The 26,939-nt window shown below is 40.4% G+C and overlaps 1 protein-coding gene across 2 annotated transcripts in view; it reads left to right on the top strand.

Moving 5' to 3' along the window:
* The window catches only part of LOC125452929 (protein LYRIC-like), an 87,748-nt gene that overhangs the window by 54,809 nt on the left and 6,000 nt on the right, over window positions 1-26,939 (top strand). The window contains exons 7-11 of one of the 2 annotated variants that reach the window (XM_059645649.1): window positions 4,329-4,427; window positions 8,688-8,800; window positions 11,654-11,770; window positions 14,944-15,057; window positions 16,362-16,512. In XM_059645649.1, the coding sequence (XP_059501632.1) occupies window positions 4,329-4,427; window positions 8,688-8,800; window positions 11,654-11,770; window positions 14,944-15,057; window positions 16,362-16,512 (594 nt within the window). Of the gene's footprint in view, window positions 1-4,328; window positions 4,428-8,684; window positions 8,801-11,653; window positions 11,771-14,943; window positions 15,058-16,361; window positions 16,513-26,939 lie in introns of both variants that reach the window. The other variant, XM_059645648.1, reaches the window with a different exon arrangement.

A 26,939-nucleotide genomic window follows, 5' to 3' on the forward strand; every position in this document is an offset into this window, starting at 1 on the left:
CCAATTGATCAAGATCTCTTTGTAATCTTAGATAACCTTCTTGTACCTGTCAGTATGTAATTCATCAAATTAAAGCTCTAATCCCATTATTATTTCCCCCTTACACAATACCTGCATGAATAGGCATAGACCAGGAAAAACACTGATTATGGATGGAGGGGAATAAACTGGGAAATGGTTCAGTGGTTTCTGTGCACAAGGGTTGCTGTTGAGATGATTATTATGGTTCTTGTGCTGATCAAAACAACAGTTTCAGTCATCCTTCTCTAAATGCTTCCATTGGTTTACAAGACATACAGAGTGCTGGTTCACTTGCAAAAATGTCTCTCATTTGCCGAATAAAAGCCACAGATTTCAGCAGCTGCTTTTGGAGATCTTATAGCTTTTCTGCATCTTGCTTGCAGCCCTTAGCTTTGCAGTTAACTGAGAACCAATCATGTGGTTATTAGCTGGCTGAAGGCCTCTGTTATTTGTAGTTGGTCCCTCATCCACAACTCTTTTTGACAATGAAATTTCCATCTGTGCATGACCCCTCAGCTCTGCAAACACTGCTGTAACCCATAGCTATACAAAGCATGTCCACAATGTGTATCAAATTACTTGCTTTCAAATCAGACAATTTGGTTTTTAAAGCAGTTTTTCATTCACGTTTCAGTCCGCAATTGAAAAATGAATAAAAACAAAAATACACAGTCTTTATAAAGAATTGTGAGGTAATTCACTTTGGACTCGGATATAAATGTACATAGTTGAAGATGGCAGAACAAGTGGAGAGTGCAGTTAGTAAAGCATTGTATCCTGGGCCTTATTAATTGTGATATAGAATGTAGAACAAAGAATTCATGCTGTTCAGAAAGAGGCTCATCAAGTCTGCACCAACTCTCTGAAGAGCATCCCACCCTTTGCTCTGTAAACCAACACTAACCCTGGCTAACTCAACTAGCATGCAAGTCCCTGGGCACTACAGACGATTTAGCATGATCAATACACTTAACCTGCGCATCTTTGGACTGTGGGAGGAAACCAGAACACCTGGAAGAAACTCATGCAGACACAGGGAGAACATGCAAACTCCACACAGACGGTCACCTAGCGCTGGAATTAAATCTCGGTCCCTGGCATGCTGAGGCTGCAGTGCTAACCATTGTGCTACTCTGCCATCCCGATTGATGCCTACTTGTGTGAACACTTAGCGTCATTGAGTAATGCAGCATGAAAACAGGCCCTTTGGCCCTAATTGGACCATGCTGACAATGTTGCCCACTTGGCTAGTTCCAATTGTCTGCATTTGGTCCATAATCCCTCTGAACTCTTCCTATTCATGTACCTGACCAAATGTTTTTTAAATATTTCTATTGTACCAGTCTCAACCATGTTCTCTGGCAGTCCATTCCGTACACGGACCACTCTCTGCATGAAGAAATTACCCTTCAGGCCCTTCTTAAATCTTTTCCCTCTCACTTTAAACCTACGCCGTCTAGTTTTCAATTCCCCATCCCTAGGAAAAAGACTATATGCATTCACCTTATCTATGCCCCATTTGTTAGATGCCACCAACGTATTGTTTTGGGGTTGTCACAATACAGAAAGGATGTGAACGTATTGGAGACTGTAGAAGAAGTTCACAAGAATGATTCCAGGATGAGAAACTTCGTTAATAAAATTGGCAAGGTTGAAACTGTTTTCTTTGGAAAGAAGCGGCTAAGATGAAAGCTAATAGAAGTTTCAAAATCATGAAGAAGCTGGATGGGTGGGAGGGAAGAAACTGTTCCTGCTTGTAAAAGGATCGAGAATGAGAGGACTCAGATGTAAAGTGCTTTGCAAAAGAATCAAATGCAAGGTGAGAAAAAACTTTTGCACATAATGCATGGTTCGAGTGTGAAATGCACTGCTTGTTAGTGTGGTGGAGGCACGTTCAATTGAGGGATTCAACAGGGCAATAAAATGTGAGGCTGGATGAACACAGCAGGCCCAACTGTGTTCATCCAGCCTCACATTTTATTATCTTGGATTCTCCAGCATCTGCAGTTCCCATTATCACTGATTCAACAGGGCATTGTTTTTATTTAAATAATTATCCCATATGTAAGGGTATGGCAAAATGTCAGGATAATGGCACCAAGTTCATGATGCTTATTTGGAGAACCTGTGCAGACATGGTGGGCCAAATGCCGCCTTCTGTGCCATGGAATTTCTGTGAAGAATACGTAGCTAACCAGGATGATACCAGGAATGAAAAGTTGTAATTATGAGGAAAAACATAAAATACTGGTACTTTTCCCGTTCGAATAGGGGAAAAAAAATTACTTCCTCTTGTTTGAATAATCAACAATGTGGGGAAGAATGATTTAATCTGTCTGTAAGAAAATAAATAGATTATTCTGGAGATATGGCTTTACACAGAGGTTTATCACAGTGTTGAATGTGTTGTTGCAGAAAGTGGTTGAAGCAAGGAGCAATTCATCCTTTAAAGAAGAAATGAAAACAGAAAATAACAGACTATTTTTCACAGTTAGTTGGAGAGTGTGGGTTAGTTCTCAATTGTTTTAGCAAGGAATTGCACAAGCATAACAGGCCAAGTAACTTTTCATGCTGTAAGCTGATAGGCTGTATGTTCCTTGCCAGGAAAATAAGTCTGCCTAGTGTTTGAGTATCAGATAATCCAAGATTGCTGTGTTTTATTGGATAAAGTCCAGAGATTTTTGTTTTTTGCAATTTTTTCTATACAGGCATTGAACCTGTAACTTGTTTCTGCAGTTTTAATTCTTTGCTGAAGGTTTCAGTTGGATAAGGTATATTTCTGTGGAGAAATGCAACTGTACAAGATTGTACTGTTTCATCTTACAGAGGAATCTGGAAGTCAGAAACTGAGAGCTACGGTTTAAAAATCAGGGGTCGCCCTGATTTCTCGTAGGGTCATGAATGTTTGAAGCACACTCTTCCTGAAAAATTAGTTGAAGCAGAGTCCTTGAATAATATTACAATAGAGATAGTTAGATTCTTATCATGCCAGGGTTTGAAAGGTTATCAGCAGTAGACAGGAATGCAAATTTGAGAATCCAGTCAGATCAGCCATGATCTTTTTGAATAGTGAAAGAGTCTGAGAGACTACCTCTGTTCCTGGATCATATGTTTGTATATTGTTGATTAAGCACACGTGAATTGGATTGCGAGAAGCATTTCATGAGCATACATCTGCAAACTGACAAATGCTCAAGAAATGTGTATCCTTTCATTACTACCCAAGTGGATAGGCATACAGACCCAACTTGATGAGCCTCAGGCACTCTCTTTCTACATGCTTTAGTTTGACTGGACAGTTAAATGACAAAAACTTTTCAGCTGCTCCCAGCAGATATGTAGATAATATTAAGGACTGGGATGGTTCCTTCTTAACTGTGATGACCACTGTGGTGACATCTGTCAGATAAGCCAGTTTACTGTTCTTTCCTATATAAAGCAGATTTCTGACATTCGGTTTGATAAGCTAAGTACCTTTATTACGTTCCCACTGGAAAGGATATATGTATGACTCTTATTGTGATACTGCAAAATTTCACCATATCTGTGCTGACAAATAGTCCAGGCCATTATAGACCAAATCCATTAGACCATTAAGACTCCAAATGTCCCACCCAGAGGCATTCTCTAGGTTATGATTTACACATTCCCTTGCTTCAAATCCCTGCATTCTCCGGGTGCTGGTGTTTTATTTATTGCCATGGATGGTTAAAATGTTAAACACAACATTCTGCAAGTTACTTGGTGCAACCTGGTCTGACGGCCGTTCTTCAGGAGGAACATAAATGAAAAGGAAATGGAAAGATTTGCAATGCACCTTTCTGATAGTGACTTTCAAATGTGTAAGACGTTTGACTGCTTCATGCAGCGGTTTTGTAAAGTAGCCCCTGCTGTGAGTCGTTAGAAAGGAAACCAGTGCCATTTCATGTACCTGTATCAATCAGGCAGTGTTAAACTAGTAGGCGTAGTTCAGCCCCTCAGCTGACACTATGCTTTAATGTCAGTCTTCTGATTCCAACAGTTCCTACCCGTTGATATCATATTTCACGATTGCAAATGATATACTCTGATTGTAAGTAACTGAAATGATAAAATGACAACAAAATTAAAATGTTGATTTTCAGTGGAGATTGTATGGACAAAATTAGGATTACAGTGAAATGCAAGCCCTCAAATTGTTTACTCTTAGTAAATTAATAAACTCATATTACCTTCATGAAATGTATGTAGTAATTAGTTTATAAGTTAACACTTGCGTTTTAAGGATGCTGTGAACTGGTTTGACAAAAATTTTCTTTTTACTTAAGTTATCCAAGACACAACTTCATCTCAAGATAGTCCATCAAGGTGTTATTTGAGTGCCTCATTACCTTCTCATACAATTGATGAAGCATGGCTTGGACTAGGTAACGAAGTCTCATTATTTAAGCATTTCTCTTAGCACTAGTTAATTTTATGATTAATATAGTTCATAAAAGAGATAACAACTTTTCTGTTGACACCGTTATGAGGCAACACAATAAAGTTCCCAGCCGATGCTATGAAGAAAGTTAGAAGAAAATATTTTTATTGATCTGAGAATAATGTTCAAGCTGGCAAATGTAGTGTTGCCAGGTCCACATGTTAATATTCAGACAAGTTAAATACTTTGCTTAGATTGTTGAAGTTTGCCTTTTAAATGGCTGTTCTTGACAAACCTTAAAACAGGGTTATTTACTTATAAAGGGGTGAAGTGATTGAGACGTGTGTCTCACAATCATGGACTATCTACATCTCTCTTGAAGTCTTATTTTCACTTTATTACGGCTTGAGGTCCTGACAAGTCAAAAATATTCAATCACTTTTGCCACCCCTTCCCACTGCACCTTTATTTTATTGCATTTGACGTCAATTATACAAATTCCCTCTTAACTCAATCTTTCCCAAGGACCTCATAATTGAAACCCTTGCCCTCTTTCACTTTTCCCTTTCTAGAAGCCTCAAAGTCTCAACACCCAAGTTCTCACACACAGTATTTTCTGATGTGATCTTTTTAAATTAAAGTGATGCTGAACTCTAGGGTAACTGCAAGGAAAACATCAAGATCTGGCTTATCCCAGTTCCAAGCCTAATATTTGATCCCTCCACCAGACCTTTACTGGAGTAATGGTGAGAAGATAAGACATAGCATGTCATGGGTGACTAATCATTCCGGTTAGCTTTGAGTTGTATCCAAATTGACAATTACTTCCATATCTTTCCACCCCAGGCTTAAACCCGACTGTGATATTTCTGTCTTTAGTGGTAGTAAAATTGGTTTTGGTCAGCTGACATTGAGTTTTTAAATAATATAAATTCACAGCATAGAGGAGCTCACAACTTGGCACAAGCTGCTAGTCACTTTCAAAGGATTCAGCAGGGTGAGTTTCTAGTGAAAAACTTTCTGAAAGGATACTGAACTATTGCATGTGATTAAAATATATTGTTGGCAGGACAGAAGCTTATTTGTTCATATGACTGTGCTAATTTGAATTCTATTTGATGCATACATCCTGTAGCCCTTCCTCTCAGCTAAAGCTGAAAGAACCTCAAATCTGTTGAACGATCACAAAGGATAGGTCTCCTACATTCCTGCCCTCTGGGTCCTCTTACCTGCCTCAGCTGTAGTTACTTTCCCCTGACCACTAATCAAATCAGAGGACCTTATCCTAACGAGTACAACCACCTCACAGTACAAAATATCTAAGCAATTTTTCCAAACCTTGATGTATTGTGCTGTCTGCAACCTCAAATTCAGTTATTCTGAGCCAAAGCTCCTAGAGTTGCAAACACTTCACTGCAGGTATGTTGCCCTAGGTTGTACTGGCATCCAAGAGCTCCCACCAAATGCAACCACAACTCATCACCTATCCTATTATCCTCAATGTATTTTTAATTAACTAATTATTTTATTTGATTATCTGTTTTTCTTTTTATATTTTGTTTCAACCTTACCACAGCTCCTGCAGTATTTGAAATCTTCAGAATAGAATACATCCTAACCATTTGTAAGATTCAAGCCAAAGGAGTAGAGTAAGAACCAAATCCTGCAGGATAAAAGTGTTTTTAAAAAAGCAAAGGAACAATTCTTCTTCACTAACTCCCTTACGCACTTGACTGCCAGCACTTTGGGCAAAGCCCCACTGGGATTCCTGTGTTCATATGCTCTGGGTTGGCTTAGCCCCAGGAACAGAAAAGCCTGATTAAGCTAGTTTCCTTAATTAATTACCTTCAACTGCTCTCCAGTGGAGATCATGCATATCCCTGCTTGTATAACCCTGCCCACAGCTGGACAAGCCACCAGAGGTGTACAATCAGGGGGAGTTTACCTTGGGAGGTCTCCTGGCATCAAACAAGGGCAGGGAATCCTCCTGCTGAATACCAACTACTGCCCTCTGTCAGTTAATGGATCAGTATGGCATTATGATGTAAACCACTTCAGAAGAGCAACTGAGCGAAACCTGGCTCAGAATGTACTCTGGTTGGTGAAATCCAATGTCCATCACCATGAGTGGTTCAATCACACTGTTACTAATTGAGCTAAGTGCTTATGCACATAGATGCTTTAGCAGATTCTGAGAGAAATATAAGATGGAAAATAAGCTAATGTAATATCACTCATACTAATCTGATGGCTACAGATGCCAGGGTTCTTATGAAGACAAAGTCCTGTCTTCATGCTGAGCATACTGTAATAATGCTATGGTTTTAAGAGGTGTATTTTGTCCTGGCTTCTTCTAAGAGAGGGATCGAACGAGAAATATCGAGCAGTCTGTGCTAACATTAATAGCTTGTGAGGCCTTGGGTTTCTTTTAAAATTGGAACAGTAGAAGCAGCCTCGATGGGTGTGGCTAGGCCTATCAGACTAGGGTTTCTATGCTTTTTTTTAAAGACTTTTAGATTCAGCACAAATTGCTGGAGTCTTGAAGTAGAAGTTATTTGCCACGTTTCAAGCTAGAAGCTGAGGTTTCTCTTCATATTGCAGGTATTTGAGAAAATCTGTTTTCTGAATTTGCCTTTTTGCCAAGGTGTGTGTTCATGGGATGCTACTATATTGGAAAAGTTCATTAGTAACAATTATTGAATCTATTGTTCTGTTTAGTTTTCTGATACAGTTATTTCAAGTTCTTCTTGCATTCATTGTATTTTAACTATATTTGAATAAATTGTGTTTTTCTTAACATCGAGTAGTTTGACCAATCAAATTGCACCAGACATTTACCTTTAAAATAGAAAATGTTAGGATCTCGGCTACCTTCTTAATATGTTTTGAGGGTGCCTGGTCTGGCCCATGACAGTACCATCCATTGTGTTGTATGGCTAAATGAAAGATTCAGAACAAATGGCAGCTCAAAACTAGGCATCCACGCAGCGATGTGGCCATCAGTATCAGTGGGATTTTATTCAACCGCAACTGATAAACTTATGACCTAGTGTGTCCTTCATTCTTCCATTATTCTCAAGCCAGCTGATCAACTTTGGTCCAGTTGGAAAGTAAAGATTATGCCAAGAGTCACACTTGAATTCATAAAGCTAAAGTGTCAACCTGTTGAAAATACAGCACAGATTTATATCTATGTAAACCACGAGAAACAGCATGTGAAGAACAGAACTAAGCAATCCCATGGTCAGTGGATGACGTGAAAGCTCTGCTGCTTAGTGTATTCAGTCATGAATGGTAGTGGGCTAACGAGGACAGGACACTCCACCAATACTTCTATCCTCAATGACTGGGGAGGTCAGCTTATAAATCCAAACGACAAAGCTGAAGTATTTGCCACTATCTTCAGTCAGAAATGGATTGATCCGTCTTGGCCTTTTTCTGAAGTAACCAAAATCACAGTTGCCTGTCTGACACTTTAAAGATCAGTGCACCTGAACTCCCAAGTCCTTTTGCAAATGCACTGTATTTACCTTCATTTTATTTGGAAAGTACCCTAATCAGTCCAAACTGGATAACCTCACACTTACATTCATTTCCAACTGTTACAGTTTTCCCCATTCACTTAAAACTGTCAATATCCCTTTGCAATTTTATGCTTTCATCTACACTGTCCACAATGCTGTCTGACTTGTCTGAAATAACTAGTTGTATGGACCCTTTTCTTACACAATCAAAGCAAACTATAAAATTGACATTGAAAAGAGAATAACATGAGGGAACTAATATTATAATGAAGTGCAGTTAGAAAAGTCCAGCTGATGCTTCATTTTGTACGACGCATGTGTTGCTATCAGTATATGACTTTTACTTTGGTAAAGTCACTGAATGTAAATCTAGATTTGGCAGGCTTGTTCACAGTGCTACTCCTTCATTGATAGGTTAATGATTGTGAGGACGCAGTTCACGGAACAAGCTGAACAAATCTAAACACTGAAACATTGAACACTTACTGAGAATAAAAGATACTGTAACAAGTCAGAATAAAGCTTTGGTCATGGAGGCATAGCTGACCTTGGCCGTTCTGACTTGGTCAAACAGCAAACAGGAAATGCCTCAGACCTTTGGAAGTAATATAAAACTGAGTGCTTAATTTTAACATTGGTGGAGCAGTTGCTGCCTGAATTTGTTACTTATGGAGGGTGCCCAATTTATAGGAAAAATTATAATGACTATATTAATACAATCGTCCTTTGCTTTACAGAAGATCCCTTTGCCATTGACCTTAACTCTGATTGGAGCCCACCTACAGAAGAATGGGGCAACTGGACAGGGGAGGAAACTTTAACAGCCCAGGAACTAGGAAAAGAGAAACTAAAGGTAATAATGAAAAAAGGACTAACAAATCATCACTCCAGTGAAATCATTTAGAACTCCGTAATGTCCTAAAATTAAAGTGATGAAGTACCCTATTTGTGTTCCAGCTGTCTATTAATGCTGCAACAGTTGTGAATACTGCACATAAAGCAGTGAACAGCATGTGTCTGAAGTATGCACAGAAAAATACGAATTGGTGTTTCAAAACTATTTCACTTGTGTCATTTCCTTTAAGCATTGTGAATAAGTTTATTTTTAAAACCAAATTTAATATTGGCTGTTGTGAAGGTGTGATTTTTGAAATGTGCAGTGAAAACATCAGTACAGAACTCCCAATAGCTCTCCAAAACCAACCAGATATCTCTGAAGTGTCATTCCTATTGAAATATTGTGGAATATGGCAGCAATTTATGCACAGCAAGATTCCAAAAACACACGCAAGATGAATGACAAGGCAATGTGAGTTGAACATTACGTTGCAAGGATGGGTAGGTCGGGTGAAGTGTTAACTGTCAAAAATCTCAAATCCAACTAGGGCAGGTTGGCTAATTAAACATTCTAATGAAGCTGAAAATCTTTGATTTAAGTATGCTTGTAGGTTCAGTTTTGGCTGCCAGAAATTCTTGAACCTCTGGGAAATGCATCACCTAAAGGAAGGCAAGGATAGGTATGGAGAGAAATGAAGTGATTGCCTCTGGCCCCCAAGCTGCAACTTATACTGTCAGACCCATGCGACACTCCTGTCTCCTGATTTCAGGTCATAATACCAACCCCCCACCACTTAATTGCACTTTTGACCTGTTCCAGAGTGTCCCTGGTATGACTGGATACCAAGTCTATAAATTAAATCAAAACTATGGATTGAAGATTTCAGAACACCTGAGAATCCTGGACTTCCAGTATTTCCATCTCCAGCCATGCAGCCCACTCAGAATACAGCCCTCCATTTTTTTTTTTAAAATGTGGGTTAAGGCATAGACTTTGGTCAGGACAAAGCCAGACAACCTTTACTCTCATCCAAAATATTGCCATGATAATAAAATGTGAGGCTGGATGAACACAGCAGGCCCAGCAGCATCTCAGGAGAACAAAAGCTGATGTTTCAGGCCTAGACCCATGGCGTCTTTTGCAACTACCTGGAAGTGCAGACAGGGCCATGTTTTAACATTTTGTCTGAAAGGTGGCACCTCTAGCAGTGCAATTCTCCCTCAGGGCTGTGCTGAAATGCCAGCCTAGTTCCTGTCACTTCACCTTTTAAAATGAAACAAGGATCCAAATACTGTATTGTGAGATTCTGTAAGTATGGACTTTTCTTCCTGAGATATGTAGCTTGAGTTGTGAAATTCTTTAGCTTGCCAGACCTGACACCACTGAAAGTGCCTTGCCTGGTGGAAATTTCACATAGCAGGAGAGAGGGAATAAATGTTGGATGGAGACAGGTTCGCTACTCCCAGGTATTAAAGGAGGCTGTTCAAAATGTCTGCCTTGGTTCTCTGCAGCTTTGACTGAGTTAATTTTGTAAACATCATACTCTGTAGTCTTCGCCCCCTTTTCAAAAAGTCCTCATTCATTCCTCCTTTCCATACATGCCAGTTCATCGAAACCAAGCCACCTACCCACCTTCATGTCCCTTGTACCCCTGTCAATATACTGCCGCCTTGTGACCCCCTAACCATCACCATGGCCTCTTCAAGTCCTCTGGCAACTTAGAGTCAACTTATTCCAACTCACATGTTCAAGGCTCCTTTGCTCTCATGCCCTCCAGACCAATTTACTCAGGACAACTATAGATTTAAATCAAGTGCCAGGCTGAGGTGAAATAAAATAAAATCCTAAGTACTTGTTATAGAGTTTACTGTATAAAAGAAGCTCCCACTCATGAGTAGCACGACAGTTCAGTGGTTAGCTCAGCTGCCTCTGAGTGCCGGAGACCAAGTTTACTTCCATCCATGGACAACTGTCCTTGTGGAGTTTGTACACTCTCCACGTAACTGCTTGAGTTTTTGCCAGGTGCTCCAGTTTCCTCCCACAGGCAATGCTAAATTGCCCCATAGTGTCTGGGGATGTGTAGGTTGGTTGGGTTAACCATGGTTAATGTAGGGTTACAGGGGTAGGGTGGGGTACCTAGTGGGATATTCTTCAAAGGGTCAGTGCACACTCAATTGGCTGAATGGCCTCTATCTGCACTGTAAGAATTCTGTAAAAAGCTGCTTAATATATCTAAATCCTCTCAAGTACATCCCTTGTAAAAATAAATGTTTGTATTCGTAGCCTCAGATCAGTTTATAGCCTCTTGGAGCTATCAACCAAACTAAGAACTTCCAAAAACCACTGTTTTGGAAAGCAACCAAGCATTTTAAATATAATTATGCTAGCATTTAGGGGTGTGTCAACAGGCAGTTGTTAAAATTGTACAGAGCTGTCAGTTTTTTTTAAACAAAGGGATAGTTATTTCAATATCTTGCGAGCTCGACCATTCTACAAATCCTATCTGACTTTCAAGAGCATTTAATGCCAATAAATATTCGTGAGATGTGCACTGCAGTATTAGGCTCTTCATGCAGAATTGGAGTCTGGTTAAGCTGAACACTGATTACAAATGGCCAAGCTGAGTTCAGGATTCAAACATTTGGAATCATGCCCTGTTCTAAATCCCTCTTCCTACACCGGCGAACATTGAATCTGCCAAAAGTCAGAGATTGTGGATTTGGATCCCACTTGCCATGTTTAAGACACCCCAGAGTGCCCATAATTCACTGACGATCCAGTTTCATTATCTCTAATGCGGCTCAGAGAGCAGTGATTTAAAAAGGAAATTCTGCAACTCATTGTGTTGCCGTTTTGTTTTTTATCTAGGTGTCCAATGGGGAGGAAGAAAAATCTCAGGTTAACCCTGCTGGCGTTGGGAAGTCAAAACGAAAGAAGAAAAAGAAGAAGGTCAAGCAAACAGAGGATTCTGTTGGAAGTGAAGAGGTAAATATAGTTCATAAAACCCTAAAAGAATTATAGCTTTAAATTGATCCACCTTGAAATAACTCGGGAATGAAACAGTATTTTGAGAATTTGAGAACCATCTTGTTCTGTATTATGTTAATTACGAAGAATGGCACTTATTTAGCATATTTAACAGAGCAAACTTTTTCAAGGCACCATGAAGGGAAGGAGGGGGAGGATGCACAGGAGTGGAGTTTTTATCTGTTTTAACACTTCTGGACAAACTTGCAACAAACTCAATTAAGGGAAAGTGCTGACCGGTGTTGTAATTTTCCCCCTTTTAATCTGAGTCAGTATCTTCTGTTTGACAGTGGGGAACTAATAGAATGATTTGCAAAACCAGCTATATAAATAATTTCTTTTGCAACCATGTTAAGGTCCTTTTAATTGGTACCGTGTCACGTAGATTAAATTATAAGAATAAACTACATAGCTGTTAGTTTTCAAATGGGTAAAAACTGATGGAATCTTAATTGATCTATAGTGACTAAACTTTAAAGATATATTTACCAGTAAGACGTTATTGCAAGCAAATAATACATCTAAATACTTATAATTAAAAGAGCTGCTCCAATCCAAGGTGGCCGCTATCACAGTCTATCAAATATTTATATCATGCATTAAACCCCATTTCTTGGGTCACCGGATTTGTTGTATCCCTGCTATCATGTGCTGTCTCTTTGGCTCAAGTATTTTCACATTATTAAAAAAACTCTAAATGGAAGACCCACCATTTGTAGTTTGCGAAAGAAGTTAGGGCAAGCATCAAACTTAAGGACAAAGCATATAACAGAAGTTAGTGGCAGATCAGATGAATACAGACAGTCAAAGAATGACTATAAGGTCAATCAGGAAGAAGAAATTATTGGTATAAGAGGAGCTAGCTCGAAACATAAGAGGATAGCAAGATCTTCTGTGAGTATTTAAAAAGGAAAGTGTAAATGACATAATGCTAGGTAGATTGGCCATGTTAAATTGCCCTTCATGTTCAGAGATGTGCAAGCAAGTGGTTTAGCCATGGGAAATGCAGGGTACAGGGATAGGGTAGAGGGATGGATCTGAATGGGATGCTGTTCAGAGGGTCAGTGAGGACGCTTTGGGCTGAATGGCCTGTTTCCACATGGTCGGGATTCTGTGACTGCTGAGCCTCTCAGAAATGAGAATGGAGAGTTATTAATGGATAATAAGGAAATATTGGGTACATGAACAAATCTATTGCTTTGCCTTCACTGTAGACGAAAACTGTAGAAAGGACACTTTCCAGGAATGGGTGTAAAACAGGAGGTGGAAGAAAGAGAGGAACTTAAGCACAATTGCAATCACTAGGGAAGTGGTACTAATCAAACTGATACTGACACTTTTAGATCCTGATAGACGTCTCCCTATGGTTTTAAGAGGTGACTTTTGTATTAGACTGATGTCAATTTTCCAAAATTCGATATTCAGGAATTATTTCAACTGACTAAAAACTAACAAATGTAACCCCTACATTGAATAAGGGACAGCACCAGAAAGCAGGAAACGTTAGATCTGTTAACTTGGTGTCTGTTGTAGGGAAGGTATTGGGATCAATCATTAAGAATATTATTGTTGCAGACTTAGAAGAACTCAAAGTAATCAGCAAAAGTCACCATGGTTTCATCAGAGGAACCGTTTGACCAAATTATAAGACTTCTTTGAAGAGGAGTTTGCACATTCTACCCTTGTCTGCGTGGGTTTCCTCCAGGTGCTCCGGTTTCCTCCCACAGTCCAAAGATATGCAGACTAGGTGAATTGTCTGTGCTAAATTGCCCGTAGTGTTCAGGGGTGTGTAGATTAAGTGATTGGGATGCTCCAAGGGTTCGTGTGGACTTGTTGGGCTGAAGGGCCTGTTTCCACACTTATAGGGATTCTATGATAAGTGATGTGTTGTTAATAAAGGGGAGCCAGTAGACATACGGTACTTGGATTTCCAGAAGTCGTAAGATGCCACAGCAAAAGTCATTGCAGAAACTAAAAGGTGCAGGGGGTATCATATTAGCATGGATAGAAGTTTTACTGCCTAACAGAAAATAGAGTGGAGCCCCAAGGGGATCTGTAATGAAGACTCTGCTTCTTACAGTTTGCATCAGTTACTGAGATGAGAGGAGCAAGTACAAGTATCTAAGTTCGCTAATAGCTCAAAGATAGGTAGGAAAGTATGTTGTGAAGAAAATGTATATAATTTACAGATGGATACAGATAGATTAAGTGAGTGGCTGAAAATCTGACAGGAAAATATGTGTTTGTTCATTTCAGCAGGAAGAATGTAAATAGCAAAGTGTCACTAAGAGAACAACTTCAGAAATTCAATGTGCTGAGGAATTTGGTGTTCTGGTACAAGTCACAAAAAATTAGTATGTAGATACAGCAGTTAATCAAGAATGCAAATGGGATGCTATCCTTTATGACAAGAGAAGTTGAAAGTTAAAGTAAGGATTTTATGTTTTAATTATACAGGATATTGGTGAAACCATATCTCAAATATTGTGCAGTTTTGTCCTCCTTATTTAACGATGATGTAGATGCCTTGGAGGGAGTTCAGTTCAATTTTACTATATTGATGCCTGGAATAAGTGAGTTATTATATGGGGAAAGGTTGGACAGGTTGGGCTATTTGCAGTGGAGTGTAGAAGAGTGAGGGGTGAACCGATAGATGTGCATGTGATCCTGAATAGTTTTAACAAGATGGAACTGTAAAGAAGATTTGCTGTTCACTGTTTTAAGATTAGGAGCTGACCTATTAAGACTGAGATGATTATTTTTCTCTCTCTCTCTGAGGTTTTTGAGACTTTGGACCTTTCTGCCTCAGAAGGTGGTGGAAGAAGGTTCGTGAATGTTTTTCAGGCAGACATGGATAGATTCTTTTTAGGCAAGGGAATGGAAAGTTTTTGGAGGAGGGAGGGTTGTAGACGGTAAAATGGATTTTGAAACATGAATAGATAAGGCACAATCTTGTTGAATAGCAGAGCATGCTCGAGGGGCCGAGTATCCTGGTGCTGCTCCTAATTCCTGTATTTGATTAAATGTTTTAATGCATGATTGAAAAGTATTAAAGAGTATCTGTAGTTATCTTTAATGGATGACATAAAATGTAAAAAACTACAAAAATGATGTTGACTTTTTAATTCTAGGTAACATTGGAAAAACCCAGCACTAAATCACAAACTGAAATTGGAAAAATCCATCCAATTATTACTAACTCTTCTGAAGTCCATTTTATTTTAACGGGTTCTGAAATAAATAAGGTATGGTAAACTTTTATGATTGGGAATCTTTCACATCATGGCCGAAGAACCTAAAAATAGATCCACCCTGACTGTTCTAGTGTAATTTGCTGTTTGTCGGCAGAGTTTTCACAATCTGTTAAAGACGCTGTTTTTCGCTTGTTGTTCTGCCGGATTGATATCCAGTATTGGATGAGAAGAAATCACCTTTACTAAGATATTGGAAAGCCTGAAGCTTCTGTTAAACTCTCCACTACAAAAGACCTTCCTGAGTCACCTATTCTATCCCTGTTCCTAGTCATTGCCTAAAAGATTAATCAAATTGCAAACAATTCTGATGTACTCTAGGGCTGGACGGCAGCATAGTTGTAACATCACTGGTCTAGTCCAGCAACCTGGTTAATACTTTGAGAATGTTGGTTCAAGTACCACCATGGCAGCAGGTGAAATTTATATTTAAAAAGTCTAGATTGTAAAGCTATGTTTGGTAATAGTAGTCAAGAAATAATCATCAATCGTTGTAAAAGCCCATCTAGTTCATGATGCCCTTTAGGGAAGGAAATCTGACATCCTTAGCTAGCCTGCCCGACATGTGACTCTTTACTTGTCTAAGACGACTTAGTAAGCCACTCAGTTCAAGGGTAAAATTTGATCTTCAGTGGTCTAGTCAGTGATTCCCAAATCTTCTGAAAGAATAAAGAAAAAGAAATTGACCCTGAGTTGAGCCTCAAACCCCATATTTTCTTTGCTACTATTTCCATCCAGCCTCAGTTCATCAGGTCCTACGGCCAGCCTTTTAACCTTCCGCTTTCCATGCACTTCAATCCATCCAAAATGCTTCTGCCCGTAGTCTAACTCTCACCAAGTTACACTCAATCATCAGCTTAGTATTTGCTCAGCTGCATTGGCTTCCAGTCCCACAAGTCCATCAATATAAAAAAATCATTCTTCTGTTCAAATCTCAGCATTGACTTGCCTCTCCCTAACTCTGCTTCCTGCAAACCATATAATACATCATACTGTACCCCTCTGAACAAAGATCTGTCTCCGCTACAATTTTTTGCTCTTTTACAATACAGTTTTCACCACCTCAACTTTGGCAGGGTTGCTTTTAGTTGTTTAGTTCCTAATTTCTGGCATTTTTCCCCTCATCCTTTCCATTTCAGGTACTCACTGAAGCATGCCTGTTTGAATAATAACTGTCTTAATATATTGCTTTTATGTGACATTTTGCTGGATAACAGTCCTGTGAAGTGCCTTGGCACCTCTTACTGCACAAGTTGTTGATGGAGAATGTATCATGTTGTTTTCTTTTTACATGGAAGCTCAAAGATGATTCTGAAAAGAAGATTCTGAAGGATGAGGATTCAAAGGGAATGGTAACAGAAAGATCGGAAATTGGAATAGAACAGCGTTTAACAGAAATTGCTTTTTCTGATCCGTGGAATACAGGGGGCAATACACCATCCAGTAAAAGTAAGCTGTGTCAACAGCCTTTCTTCTAGGATCTCTTTGAAACTTACAAGGTTCTGAAAGGGCTTGACAGCATAGATACTGAGAGATTATTTCTGCTGGCTCAGGAATCTAGTACACATTGGATACAGTCTCAAGATAAGGGGTTAATCATTTAGGATTGAAATGAGAAATTTCTTGCCTCAGAGAGTTTGGTAAAACGGCTCCATTCTTTTGCAGCAGTGCCACATATTGGTATCACATCAGCCAGTGCCACTGCCTTTACACAATGTGTATTCAATGTACTTTCACATTCATAGGGAATAAGTCCGATATTGCTCACTATGCCAATGCCACTTATATGCAGGAGAATTTAGGTATAAGGAGGAAGAAAAAGAAAAAATATGCCAGAGTGGAAATCACCTGGGAAGATCTACCCTTCATGATTTTTTAAAGCTCTATAAGGTCACCCCTCAGCCTCCTGTACTCCAATGAAAAACTTCCCAACATAGACTATTTCCCAAGGCAGAAATGGCTAGCACGAGGGGTCATAGTTTTAAGCTGGTTGGTGTAAAGTATAGAGGGGATGTCAGAGGCAGGTTCTTTACGCAGAGAGTTGTGAGAGCATGGAATGCGTTGCCAGCAGCAGTTGTGGAAGCAAGGTCATTGGGGTCATTTAAGAGACTGCTGGACATGTATATGGTCACAGAAATTTGAGGGTGCATACATGAGGATCAATGGTCGGCACAACATTGTGGGCTGAAGGGCCTGTTCTGTGCTGTACTGTTCTATGTTCTATGTTCTATCACTTGAACCTGTTGGAGACCATAATAAAGCAATATTGACAGGGATCTAGAGCAGGCCATCTACTGATGGTGCTGAATTTTCCCATTTTGAGTAAAAGTGTTCTTGTTGAGTAAGATTCATAATGTCCTGTTAGCTATGGCTCACAGTGAATTTTCTCACATAATAGTCCACAGTTCACTCCATTATTTATATATTTGATCTCTATGGCACACAGTACCTGGAATCATGTGACAGAGAAGTTTGTGACTTGACTGAAACACACAAGACCCTGAGGGATCTTGACAGGGTGAATCTACAAAGAATGTTTCCTGTTTTGGGAGAATTAGACCTAGGGCTCACTGTTTAAAAATCAGGATCACTCATTTAAAATGGAGATTATGCATCTTTTCTCCCCTGCTATGAAGATCACGAGTCTTTGGAACTCTTATACTGAAAAGGTGATGGAAGCAGAGTCCTTGAATATTTTTAAGGCAAATGTAGATAGACTTTTGTTGAGCAAGGCAGTATAAGGTTATCCGTGATAAATGGGAATGTGGATTTGATGTTACAGTTTATTCAATGGTGCTCTTACAATGGCAGAGCAGGCCCAAGGGGCTGATTGGCCTACTCCTGCTCCTTGTTCTTACGTTACTGAGAGCGTATAGGTGGCATGGGTGACACTTAGTAAATAAACATGTAAATAATCTTGCAGTTTTGTAACGACATATTTGCTTGCACTTCTAAAAATTGACTGCACTGTTGCTGTCAAATACGGTGAATTCATACCCATGAGAGAGATGAACATCTCCACAGACATCGTAAGGATTGAATAAATTGCAATGGCCCTGCATTGCTCATCTGTCAGAAGCTACTAACTCTTTGACTGTAGAGAGTTTAGCTGTTGCACTTTAATGATTACAGCACTAAGATATTAACACAATATTCAGGGATTGTGCTAGAGCTCTGCCTGCACACAACCTTGTGAGTTCCACAAGCATCTCTGAGGGAATGGTTCGTTCTGTGTCACCTTTTCAAGGGAACGCATTATCATTCAGGGCTGGTTGATGTGCAGTCATTAATTCACATGTCAAGTACCCCTGTTTGCGTATTGGCATCTTGAGAAAGGTGGCCTCACGCATGTTCGTTGCTTCTACTGATGACAAGCTTTGAGTGCTAAACAGCACAGCATGTAATATAGTCTTTGTATCTCTAGCTGAGGTGCTCAAAAGCAAGGTAATGCAATGCTGGAATGCCATTAGCATCCAGGAAGACTCGGCGTGATTGAGTGCTAAGGGAGCAAGCAAACAGACTGGAGATGAGTGCGTGAGCTGGGTGTATGGTCTTGATGCACCATTACAATGATAGTTGCCCATGCAGCCTGACATACAGAAGCATCCTGTAAGTGGACTAGAGATGTAGCATAATAGTTCTTAAAAGGTGGCAATTTTTAATGTCATTGTTCATGGACAAGGGATGCTTGTAGTTGGTGCTTATGGAGTTTGCTCTGAAGCCCAGTCTGACAGAGGTTGTTTGAAGTTATTCACGAGCTGAATCCACAAAGTGCTCACTCAAGTTTCCATGTCAAGTTTTCTTGATACCTAGCTTGTTTGGTAAAATAAGATACTGGATATTGATGAAGCACACTTGTCTGTTAACAAGGCTTTTGGCATGCTGCTACCTCTTGAGAAACTCAATGTATTGCTAGTCAAAAGCATGAAAGGAGGAGCATGATGCTCCTGGCTTTAAAATTGGCCTGTCTGGAGTTTGCATCCAATTCTGCCACAAATCCTGTCATAACTCATGTCACTCAGACACTGTATGATTTTGTCGAGGGTGACCGAGGTTCTAGAATACATTATCAGTAAAGAAAAACGCCTAAAATGCATTTAAGGGTAATTTGAATAGTCCATTTATTGTTCTAAATTGGTTGGCATGCATTCTAAATGCTGACAGAGTAGCCTGATACAACAGGGCTGACCGTGCACATCAGCTGATTTTCAACATACCTATCCTGTCATTTTAGATGCTTTGGGAGCTATTTCATGACTCGAAAACAGACATAACACTGTTGAACTTCCAGGTCCATAAATAAGATTTTAGTTCCTTCAAGGGATCTGGTCGGACAGGGGCTGACAGCAAACCCTCGGTCCCTACAGTGTAAGATTATCAAAAAGAAACCAGTGTCTGTGTACTTTCTTCCCCTGTTACAGTTAAAGCAGCATGCACTTGAAGCAAGAAACCAGAAGATCGACAGAAATTGATCTTTGAATTACAGCTGATTAATTGGGAGAAACTGCCAGTTTATATTGATTCTGTCACCACAGACAGTTTGGCCAAAATGTTAACTATTTCTGATTCTGACAGCACCTTCAGGCAGGTCTTGGTGAGAATGGGTGAGGGTGACTTACCCATTAATGATGATTATGCTCTATTAATATTAATATTAATAATGCTCTATTAATGATGTATGTTTTTACTTGACATCACGGGTCATTGGGTTTTCACGTCCCAAGGGTGCTTTTAAACTGTCCTTGAACTAGATGACTTGAAATCAGACTGATATTGGTCGATTAAATTCTTGCTTGCTTCAAAATGATTTGATAATTTTGCTATACAATCTGGTTCAAGGGAAAGGCAAGTTTAAATGGTAGAGAATCAAATTCACTTTCTCAGGTCAGGTGTGATGCAAATTAGATTATTACAATTTTTAATTCAAAAACAGCGCACTGAACAACCTGTGTCTATCTAACTTGTAAGAACCAGAATAACAATGAATAATGTTATTACTATCATTTAATTAGCTTATAGTTTATCACATAATGATATTGTGATATTTTTCAGGTATTCTGGAAGCTTCATTTGCTAACTCTCAAACTCCCTTTCTCAGACAGTGTTACCCAAGCAGTAAAATAGGCAATGGAAAGAGCTGACGATTTTGAGAAGGTGGGGTTTGAGTAAGATCATTGAACTGGAGCTTGAAGAGGATCAAATTTAAAAGCTGAAGTTAAAATTCAGAGAAGAAAGATTCACATCCAGAGCAACAATGCAATAAGAGAAGTTGGGGTCTTGGGGTTCAGGAAAGTTTTAAGATCAGAAACTGTAGACCAGAAATTAACAATGAACCAAAGGTCCTCTTTATATGTTGTAAAATGCTATGACTCTGCGTAGAAGAGACAAATAAAACTGACTAAATTATGATAATGACAATTATCGACAAGGGGCAACAATGGACATATAGACACAGATTTTCAACGATCAGAACAGCTCATAGAATTGTTACTTCATGGATTACAGTGCATGTTAACAAATGACCACACGAGCTAATCTAGCTAATACTGGTGATGGTGAAAATAAGTATGTCCTCTTTACCTGTAACTGAATCCTTTATCCCGTAATTTTTCCCACCATCAGTTTTAAATTTTCGATTATCTTTGTGATAGGCGTAGTACAATTTTAACAATTTAAAAGGAAGCATATATTAGATAATCAAATTAACAACACTATGTGCTTCTAAACACCTTCAATGCAGTAAAACTGCAGTTCTTAGCCTCTTCTTAGCAACATTGATAAAGAAAATTATAAATTGAGCCACAAGGAGGTATTGGGGAAAACATGTAGGACCAGATTTTTACTGAGTCAGTTTGACTTGGGACCCCTTTAAAAATGGCAGTGATTCCAGGATTATTAACCTTTGTCCTGGCCTTTCTAATTTTTTGACAAGTTTTTCAAATGCACGGACTTAGGTAAGCCCTCGTCCTGCACTCCCAATTTGGGTGGCCTTTGTGGAAATAAACATGCACTACATCTTTCCAATTTTAAAAGCTCTGGTTCAGCCCTTTAAAGGGTCATGATTCATGGCCCCTCAGAGGTGTCTTGAACCTCAATCAAAATATTCTTCCATGTAGAAGGGCAAGTCAAAGGTGCTGCACATGTTCCACTACCAAGGTACAGCCTCCTAAACACCCCCAGGCCCTGGTATGCTTCGCTTTCCATTCCCCATATCCTCTCATGTTCCCCAGGCCACACTATGGGACATCCATGTCCATTAACCCACTGTATAATTTCCCTAACAATGAACACTAGTGATAGTTGGATGAATGCAAATTAACCTTTTAAAAACGTGATTAATTCACAACTTTTCACTGGTTATTAGTTTAAAGAAAACTCCTCACTACCACAAGGCATTAAAAGTGTCAATCATTCTGACTTTTTAAAGTTTCAAAATTGAAACCGCTCAAGGAATTTGAAATCACTTAATGTTCTGAAATTGATAGAGATATGGCAGCCAGACTGTTCATTAATTTGGTTTGTAGCTACAACAAAACAGAACACCTATGCTCGGTTTGCAATAAATAACTGCACCTCCCAGTCGCGAATCATTTCAACTCCCCCTCCCTTTCCTCAGATGACATGTCCATCCTGGGCCTCCTGCAGTGCCACAATGATGACACCCGAAGGTTGCAGGAACAGCAACTCATATTCCGCTTGGGAATCCTGCAGCCCAAAGGTATCATTGTGGTTTTCACAAGCTTCAAAATCTCCCCTCCCCCTACCGCATCCCAAAACCAGCCCAGCTCCCCCCCGCCTCCCTAACCTGTTCTTCCTCTCACCTATCCCCTCCTCCCACCTCAAGCCGCTCCTCCATTTCCTATCTACTGACCTCATCCCACCCCCTTGATCTGTCCATCCTCCCTAGACTGACTTATCTCTTCCCTACCTCCCCACCTACACTCACCTTTACTGGCTCCATCCCTGCTTCTTTAACTTGTTTGTCTCCTCTCCACCTATCTTCTCTATCCATCTTTGATCCACCTCCCCCCTCTCCCTATTTATTTCAGAACCCTCTTCCCCTCCCCCATTTCTGATGAAGGGTCTAGGCCCGAAACGTCAGCTTTCCTGCTCATAAGATGCTGCTTTGCCTTCTGTGTTCATCCAGCTCCACACCTTGTTATCAACAATCTGATGTTGTCTGGGTTTTCAACCAACAATAGATAATGAGGTAATAAAATGTGAGGGTGGATGAACACAGCAGGCCCAGCAGCATCTCAGGAGCATAAAAGCTGACGTTTCGGAGGGTCTAGGTCCAAAACGTCAGCCTTTGTGCTCCTGAGATGCTGCTGGGCCTGCTGTGTTCATCCAGCCTCACATTTTATTATCCTGGATTCTCCAGCATCTGCAGTTCCCATTATCACTGATACAATAGATAATGAGAGTCAAGACAGCTATTAGACTATTGAAACAGTTCGAAGTATTTCTTTGCTTTCTGTCCCAATTTAGAAATGCTCCCCTCCTCTCTTTGACTATCAAGTGCCAGCAAAGAGATGAGTGAACATTTCCCTCCCTGGTGTGATGCTGACAATGGTAAGAAATTTGGGAGAAAGAGTAAGAATTAAAAAATAGAATCTCGATGTCAAGAAAATATGTCCTGATTTTTCCCTCAAGCATTAAATGGCAACTTCAGAATCTCACTATCGGGCAGCAAATTCTTTACTACTTGCATCTCATTTTTAGCCAAACTCATCACTTATACATCACTTACAACTTCCTTCCTTTTCCCTGAGAAACTAGACTGCACAAATTCCCTAGAAGAAAGTCAGACCAGGCACCTCTAGAGGCTTCAGCTCACCAGTTGCTTATCCCAGTCATCATCCGACTCTGTCTTCATGAGAGTCTCCCTGCATTCTTCATGAACACCATCCTCCATCCTTTCATTCACACATGTTGGCACTGACAGACCATGAGCATCAACACATCACCCCTGCCTGCGCGTGATCCAACTTCCACAACATATCAATTCTTCAGGACTTCAGCTTTGGAGTTTATAGACACCATGCCTTGCAGGCTTCTGCCAGGTTGCTTTGTGTGCTGGGACACACATTTCATATAGCTACAATGGATGCGTCTTATGGCTGTTAGAGTCATTTCTTAGCATTCGCTCAGTACATGTTTATTCGGAGGCTGCCAGCCTCTGTAGCTTCCGTTGCTTTTTAGTGCAGACGGACAGGCAGACAGCATGTCACATTTGAGCTCACTGAACTGCTGAGCAGGTGGACGTGTCACTGTGTGACACTGTATGTTTATGTTACAATTATGGCACATGCCAGCAACCTAGGTGGCAAACTACACATGTTTCAACCGAGTGGTACTGTCTAAGAATCAAAGAGGAGCAGTCCTTAGACGAGTCAAGGGGGACTACAGTCAGTCAAGGAATGCTGCTGCTGTCAGTCAAGATGCCCATTGATTCCTGTCAGGGGTAGGCTGCTGTCATGCAGGTGCTTGCCTCTACCAGAGTCCAGGGAGTTGTGTCTTTGCAGTCTCGGGTTCGGCCACAGGCCTCCAGGTCAAGTGGAACCAGTCTGCAGATTCCAGGTGCATCAACTGTGATACTATTGAGACATCAATCCAGAGCTGTGTCGTGGTCAGTCAGAGGTGTTCTACCAAGTTAGTGTGGGGAGTGGGCAGTGGTCAACCCTGGTGATTTGCTCAATTCTAGTCAGGGGCAAGTCCAAAGGAAAATAGGAAACTCAAGTCGATGGGTTACGTCAAATCAGCAGACTGTGTTGCCAGGAGAATAATGGTAATGAAAGGGGGCAATTCAAGGTGGAAGAATGGCATATTACAGAACATAGGGGGAGATGGGGAGCTCTGGTAAGAGGGACTTTCACATGTTACTGTCACTACATGGAGCAAGTATAAGGCCGAAAAGACCATGGCAATTTGCAGAGCCATGGACTATGGGATTAAATTGAGAACATTAATGACTAAATAAGGGCCAAATGGAAAGATGGCAGGCTGAAAGGTCATCAAGAAAACAGTTCTACTAGTGCTAGGCTAGGCCAGTGTTCCCGCGCTGCTATATTGGCGTGGTGAGTTGGTTACATGTTCCAGTTCTAACAGTCTAGAGTGCACTGTGAATGTGAAAATCTACCATTTTGCGTTGTGCTGATACCACTTTCGGTCATCTATATATGTTTTAGTGACAATTATGGAAAAGCATAGTCAGTGAGACAAGATGCTAACGTCAAATGGTGCTGGGGCCAGGCAACTCTTAAGACTTCAGTCAGTATATCATACTTGAATGCTGTCTGGTGAGGCAAAAATTTGGGAGGAATCGTAAGGATATCCTACTGATGCTTCCATCAATGGTTGTCAATGTTTTAGAGTGCACATAGACTGCTATATTGCCCTCAAATGCTTCAGGATCCTGTAGTTCAAGTCAAGGTGTATAACGTTTGCCTGGAAGGCCCCAGCACAGTTAGTCAAGAGCAGACTGCAATAACAGTCCAAGCCTTTGGACACAGTCATTCAGCCATTTGAAGCAGTCAAGGCCAGGATAAGGAACTTCATGTTGGGCATTCCAAAACCCATCTTGAGATTCTGTTCTACTGGAGGCTGTTATCCTCCTGTAATGTGATAGCCAGATATTAAAAGAGATGAAAGTAGATGGCACAGCTGTCACTTATTTACAATTTATATAGATAATTTGGAGTTGGGGACCACATGTAGAGTGTCAAAGTTTGCAGATGACACAGATAAGTGGCAGAGCAAAATGTGCCAAGGACTGTGAAGCTTTGCAGAGGAACATAGATACATTGAGTGAGTGGGCAAAGGTCTGGCAGATGGAATACAATGTAAATAAATGTGAAGTCATACATTTTGGTAGGAGTAATAGTAAAAAGGATTATTACTTGAATGGTAAAAAGTTGCAGCATGCTGCTATGCAGAGGGACCTGGGTCGTCTTGTGCAAGAATCACAGAAGGTTGGTCTGCAGGTACAACAGGTAATTAGGAGGCAAATGGAATTTTGTCCTTCATTGCTAAAGGGATTGATTTTAAAAGCAGAGAGGTTATGTTGCAGCTATAGAAGGTGCTGGTGAGTCCACACCTGGAGTACTGTGTGCAGTTTTGGTCTCCTTACTTGAGAAAGGATGTCCTGGCACTGGAGGGGGTGCAGAGGAGGTTCCCTAGGTTGATTCCAGAGTCAAGGGGGTTGGCTTATGAGGAGAGACTGAGTAGATTGGGATTATATTCATTGGAATTCAGAAGATTGAAGGGGGAATCTTATAGAAACATAAAATTATGAAGGGAATAGATAAGATAGAAGTAGAGAAGATGTTTCCACTGGCAGGTGAAGCTAGGACATGAGGGTATAGCCTCAAGATTAGAGGGAGCAGATTTAGGACTGAATTGAGAAAGAACTTCACCCAGAGGGTTCTTAATCTATGGAATTCCTTGCCCAGTGAAGTAGTTGACGCTGCTTCAGTAAACATTTTTAAAGCTAAGGTATATATTTTTTTGAACAATAAAAGAATTAAGGGGTACGGTGAGAGCCGGGTAAGTGGATCGGAGTCCACGAAAAGATCAGCCATGATCTTGTTGAATGGCAGAGCAGGCTCGAAGGGCCAGACGACCTACTCCTGCTCCTAGTTCTTATGTTCTTTTGGTGAAGGTGGGAAGATGACCAAAATGAGTAGGCAATACAGAGGACATGCAAAGGGTTTGCGTGGGTTATGGCAAGGAAGGAGGGAGTGGTAAAGCTTGAATCCTTGGTAGGAAGTGGGTATACTGGCAGAGATAATTAGCATGAGGATATGGAGAGAAGATGGCACTTACGCTGGCAGAATGGAAAAGATTGCTGACCTTCACTCCATGCTGTACGTTCCTCCAGATTGCAGAGGCTGTACTGATCTAGGAGGGTAACCTTGGACCAGGCTGGCATGGTCTGGCCTTGCAGCTACCTTTGCTAGTCCTGGAGGAAGTTGAAGTCCTGCCTGATCTATTCAGAAGGACGTCCAGTATCCTGCCGTCAGTGTGGAATTCCAATTTCTCCCGTCTGACATTCGGTGCAGGGCGGTTCTGGACTGGCAATGCTTGCCCGGTTACCCCTTTTGAAGGCGGTCAGGCCGCAGGTGGAATTCCAGGATATCTGCTGAGTAGTGAGTTTTTCTGAGAATGGTGCATAAGATGGTGCTAGCATTGGACAAGAGGGATACCGTGGGGCAACGTAATTAGTTAACGAGGTGAATTTGGTGAGATCCGTTGAGAAAACTTGCTGGGACTTGTAGCAGAAAACTCAATGCAACTTGCACTTTAGCAGTGAAAAATGTCAGATTCAGCTGCATGGAACAAATTCATTCAGTAGCTCATGGTGCTTCAGGTATGAAGACCTGTTTATGAGTGTTATTTTAAAGGTTCATGCATTACTCATAGGTTGGCCGCTGGTGTTTAATGCCAAGACGTTTGGTCTTTTTCTGACTGAAAACTCAACTCTGATTGCAATGAAGATGTAACTGTTGCTATTAAGTCAAGGGTGGTCTCCCAGGCCAGCCTCTGGAGCAAGGAAATTCCTAAGCCTTAATCTTTTAATCTTAGAGCTCTTAACGTGAAATACTGAAGTGACAGTATTATTTTAGATTTTTTTTTCCCCAGTGAGAGGAGCTGTAAAGTAATTGTGCAGCACTGATTATTGCTGAGAACACAGATTACCAAAAAAAATTAAGATTAACAAACTTGTTAAAGATTAAGCTACAGTCTTGAAAAACTTGTAAAACTATTCTGCTTTAGTGTGTTTCAGTAGAGCCGTTTAAATGTGCTTAGGATTTCCTGTTTTCAATTCTTATATTTTTCCGGTTTTGGTGGCTATTTTAACCATTTTCATTTACTGC

Source organism: Stegostoma tigrinum, chromosome 4 (genome assembly GCF_030684315.1).
Source record: "Stegostoma tigrinum isolate sSteTig4 chromosome 4, sSteTig4.hap1, whole genome shotgun sequence".
Taxonomy (NCBI): Eukaryota; Metazoa; Chordata; class Chondrichthyes; order Orectolobiformes; family Stegostomatidae; genus Stegostoma; species Stegostoma tigrinum.